The sequence below is a fragment of the Haliaeetus leucocephalus genome, unplaced genomic scaffold, assembly GCF_000737465.1.
Source record: "Haliaeetus leucocephalus isolate CR32 unplaced genomic scaffold, Haliaeetus_leucocephalus-4.0 Scaffold177, whole genome shotgun sequence".
In the NCBI taxonomy this organism is placed as follows: domain Eukaryota; kingdom Metazoa; phylum Chordata; class Aves; order Accipitriformes; family Accipitridae; genus Haliaeetus; species Haliaeetus leucocephalus.
This window is the reverse complement of record NW_010972613.1, coordinates 648,689-652,924: the sequence shown is the minus strand read 5'-3', so window position 1 is coordinate 652,924 and position 4,236 is coordinate 648,689. Positions and strand designations below refer to the sequence as shown.

At 71.5% G+C, this 4,236-nt stretch overlaps 2 protein-coding genes across 2 annotated transcripts in view; one reads left to right on the top strand and one right to left on the bottom strand.

Moving 5' to 3' along the window:
• Window positions 1-980: 980 nt before the first annotated feature.
• LOC104829878 (scavenger receptor cysteine-rich type 1 protein M130-like) lies at window positions 981-2,662 on the bottom strand. Its single transcript, XM_010564382.1, has 4 exons — window positions 2,209-2,662; window positions 1,802-2,119; window positions 1,411-1,713; window positions 981-1,327 (listed from the first exon to the last, which is right to left on the bottom strand). Exons 1-4 carry the CDS (start codon window positions 2,660-2,662, stop codon window positions 981-983), a joined length of 1,422 nt encoding a protein of 473 aa, XP_010562684.1.
• A 1,103-nt stretch (window positions 2,663-3,765) lies between these two features.
• Window positions 3,766-4,236, top strand: part of AIP (aryl hydrocarbon receptor interacting protein) — a 2,645-nt gene continuing 2,174 nt past the window's right edge. Inside the window, exon 1 of the mRNA XM_010564381.1 lies at window positions 3,766-4,038. Within this exon, the coding sequence (XP_010562683.1) occupies window positions 3,766-4,038 (273 nt within the window). The remainder of the gene's footprint in view (window positions 4,039-4,236) is intronic.

Below are 4,236 nucleotides of genomic sequence, written 5' to 3'. Positions count from 1 at the left end.
GGGCCCCCGCCCCCCGCCAGCCGCAGGGAGAGCTGCTCTGCAAGGGGGTGCGGGGATGGGGGGGTCACGGCATGGCCCGGCCAGGCACCCCACTGGTCCCCGGTCCCCGATCCCGGGGCGCACGGCACTGACCTGAGCAGACGGCGGCAGCCACCCCGCCATCGCGCTGGCAGCCGTGCCGTGCCGAGGCCGGGCAGTCCCAGAGAGACGCCTCGGTCCCGGCGCAGCCACCGGTACCCGGCCACAGCGGTCCCGTGCCAGGACCGAAGCGAGCCGAGCCGGCTGCCGGCAGCGCCGTTCCGCAGCCCAGCTGGCGGCAGATGACGGCGGCATCCGACATGCCCCAGGTTTCCCGGCAGACGCTGTGCCATGTGCCATTGACGTAGACCTCCACTCGCCCGGCACAGCGACTGGGGCCATCCGCCAACCTCACCCGCCGGCTGCCTGCGGGGCACGGAGGGGACCGGGCTGGGGCGGCCGATCGGTGTGCCGGCACCCCCCCAGCCCTTCCCGGGATACTCACCCGAGCAGACGACGGCCACCTCCTCGGGGCTGCCGGTCGGCACGGCGGCCGTCCCCGAGACGTTGCACTGGGCCAGGTTCTCCTCGATGCCAGCACACCGCAGCCCCCGCAGCCCCGTGGTGCCCGAGCCTGGCACGCCGTAGACCTTCTCTGGCACGCCACAGCCCAGCTGCCGGCACACCACGCCGGCACCCTGGGCATCCCACAGCCCCGTCGGCACGCGGGCCCAGACCCCGGGGCTTGCCGCGACCTCCAGCCGCCCGTCGCACCGGCTCTCGCCCTCCACCAGCCGCAGGGGCTCGGCAATACCTGCAAAATCCCCGGCGGTGCCATGTGGCCGCGGCACCAGCAGCATAGGGCTCCCGAGGGGATGGCAGGGCCCCGGCTCAGCCCTCCCCTCGCCCCGAGATGGCCCCGCATCCTCCGCTCCCTATTTTTGGGGTGTCCCAAAAGTCCCTCAAGGCTTTTCCCGGCGGGTGCCATACAGACCTGAGCAGTTGGCGGCGGCGGCGTGGCCGGGGGGGCAGGCGGGCTCCCCCAGCACCACCACGGGGCACTCGCCTGGGTGCCGCTCGCTCCCGTCGCAGCCGAAGGTATCCCGCCGCAGCGGCCCGTCCCCCCCGCCGAAGAAGCCTCCCGGGGGCACGGCGGCGGCGGCACCGCAGCCGAGGTGGTGGCAGAGGACGTGGGCGTCGGGCAGGTCCCAGCCGGTGGCACAGAGGGACCCCCATGTCCCCCCCGCCTCCACCTCCACCCGCCCGGCACAGCTCGAGTTGTTGCCCACCAGCCGAAAACCTGTGTAGGCTGCGGCAGAAAGGGTGTTGGGGCGGGGGGGGGGCCCCACACAACAGTGCGGGGGACCCCCCCCCGGCACCCCCAGCACTTACAGGAGCAGATGATGCTGGCATGGCCGGTGCAGCCCTGGCCGCGGGCTGGCCGACGGGCACAGGTGGCGAGGAGGGGCTCGGTGCCGATGCAATTAAACCCCTCGTCCCAGAGCGGCCCCTTTCCCGCCTCAAACCGTCCGGAGCCGGGGACGGCCAGCACCGCGCCGCAGCCCAGCTCCCGGCAGACCACCCGGGCGGCCTTGATGTCCACGCTGTCCTCGCAGACGCTGGTCCAGGCTCGGCCCCGCTGCACCTCCAGCTGCCCAGCGCAGGAGCTGTCACCACCGACCAGCCGGGCAAACCCTGCCGGGAGAAACACGGGGGTCGGTGGTGAGGGATGTGCCAGGACCGGTGCGTGTGTGTGTCCCCCCCGCCGCCAGCCGGCTCCTACCTTGGCAGACGACGGCGGTGTCGAAGTCATGAACGCCAACGTAGGGTCCCCAGCCACGGACCTCGCAGTTCCAGAGGGCGGCCTCGTCCCCATGGCAGTCGATCACGGCCAGGCTGATGGGGCCGTCCGCTTTGCCGAAGCGGCTGCTGGCGGCGAAGGCGCCGGTGGCTGAGCCGCAGCCCAGCTGTTGGCACACCACCTCGGCGTCCTCCATGTCCCAGTTGTCATCCGCCACCGAGCCCCAGCGGCCCTGCAGCTTCACCTCCACCCTCCCGGCGCAGGGACCCCCGCCGGCCGCCAGCCTCAGCTCCACCGCGTCTGCACCGGAGCACCGGCATGGCCTCAGCCCTGCCCGGGGATGTCCCGGCACACGGCGGGTGTCCCGGCGCAGCCACCCCCACCCTCACCTGTGCAGGTCACCCCCACGTCCCAATTGTGGCCACAGAAGTGCTGTCCCCAGCCGAAGTGGGGACAGTCCTGCAACATCGTCTCGCCACCCCCACAGAAGAAGGGCTGCAGCCAGATCCGGCCGGTGCCCTGCCCGAACGGAGCGTAGACGGACGCCTTGGCCACCCGGCCACAGCCCAGCTGCCGGCACACCACGGTGGCCCAAACGGCTTCCCAGTCGAAGTCGTAGATGCAGACGGAGCCCCACTCGCCATTGTGCTTCACCTCCACCCGACCGGCGCAGCGCCCGCCGCCGTCCACCAGCCGCAGATCCCCGGTGCCTGCGGCAAAGAGGGTGCTGAGCCCGGCTCGGGACTCGGGGGGGTCCCTGCCCCACGGCTGCCCTTTGCCCCGGCGCTCACCCCCGCAGAGCTGCACACACAGGAGCAGCCCCAGCACCCCGATGGGCACCATCCTGCCGTCCCGGACCCCCCCCACCCCGGTGCGGGGTGGGTGATATATAAGGCAGCGCCGCAGCCGGGAGCCAATGGAGACGGCAGCACCTTTTGAGCCGTTATCAGGCGGGTTATCTCCCGGCTGACGGGGGCCTGGCCTCCAATAACCTGCTCCGTGCCCAAATATGAGGCTCGGCTCCGCTTCTGGCGTCACACACCTCGCCACGGTGGGTCGGCACCCGGATGTCCCTGGGGGGGAGCCAGCCCCCTCTCAGGGCACCTCCGGCCAGCATGGGGCGCGTGGACCCTTCCCATCCGTGTCGCCCCGTGGGGCCGACCCTGCCGCCCAAGCTTGGCAAGAGCCCAGTCCTGATGGCGACAGGATTCACGCCAAAACCTACCAAAGCCTCTACAGGGCCGCCCTCAGCACCAGCGCGGTGCAAAGCCCGAAGACCCCGGCACGTCAGCACCCATCCTCAGGGTGCTCCGCTCTCCGGGGTACCTGGAGACCCCGGGGGGGGAGGCCACCGAGGTGACAGCAACCCCCAGTCTCACCGCGGTGTTTGCAGTTGGCACATCCCCGGCCCCTCGCGGAGGCCGGCAGCACATGGCGGTGCTGCCTGCAGGTGTGCCCCCACGCTTGCCTCGCAGCGCGGGCAGGAAAGAGACCGTTTTCCCCCCCAGGCGGGGATGCGGCGTCGGCATCGACCGCACGCGGCTCCCCGGCCACCTGCAGCGTTACCGATAACGCCGTGCTTCTGCACACCGGCATCTGCCCACGGTGACGCTGCTTGGGGGGGGGCATGGAACCAAACCGGTGGTGGGGGGGGGGGTGACAACCGCCTGGTTAAGCCAGGACCGAGCACCAGCAAAGACCAATGGGCACAGGAGGTGGAAGGGAAGAGATCCCTCGAGGTCCCGGTTGCGTGTGAGGATGAGGACGGGGCTGAGCCACCCATGGCCGCGGGACCTGGCAGGCTCCGTCGGTGCCGATGACCATGGCCTGGCCGGAGAGACACAGAGGAGAAGGCAGCGATGCGGCAAGCGGGTTCACCTTGAACGGCTGCAGCTGCGCGAGCCCAGGCAAAACCGCTGAAAGCGTGATAACAGCCCCAAATCGTGATGGCGGTGGAAGGGCCCAGCGACCTGCGGGAGGGCGGCGCGGCAGCAGCCAGGAAACGCAGGTGGCCGAGGGGCCGCAGGCACGTGGTGACGGCCGTTGGTGGGAACCGCCATCTCCCCGTGGGGGCACACCTGCAGGCAGCGCGGGCGGCCCCGCCACATGCCACCGGCCTCCGTGCAGGACCGGGGACCCTCCACCTGCAAACGTCCCCCCGTTTTGCCCCGGGACGGCGCGTGGGGCTGACCCCCGATGCCGGCGACATCCGGGATAGCGTAGCGTGGACCCGCCACGGCTGCCTGACCCTCGTGGCCCTCCCTGGGGAGCTGTTGGGGATGCAAACCCCGCCAGGACTGGCAAGAAGGGGGGGACGACACAGCTTCGGTGCCCCCCTGGAGCGGGAGGTGACCTTCACCGGTGACCTTCACCCACCAGACCCCGCGGCCCTTCCAGGGACGTGGTCGAGCCTCAGG

What these genes read in the sequence shown, in the direction of transcription:
- LOC104829878 (XM_010564382.1), bottom strand. Translation starts at nt 2,662, where the DNA reads ATGGTGCCCATCGGGGTGCTGGGGCTGCTCCTGTGTGTGCAGCTCTGC. An exon ending in CGTGGGGGTGACCTGCACAG is followed by an intron (nt 2,120 to 2,208) that starts GTGAGGGTGGGG and finishes GCTCCGGTGCAG; the next exon opens with ACGCGGTGGAGCTGAGGCTG. An exon ending in CACCGCCGTCGTCTGCCAAG is followed by an intron (nt 1,714 to 1,801) that starts GTAGGAGCCGGC and finishes TTCTCCCGGCAG; the next exon opens with GGTTTGCCCGGCTGGTCGGT.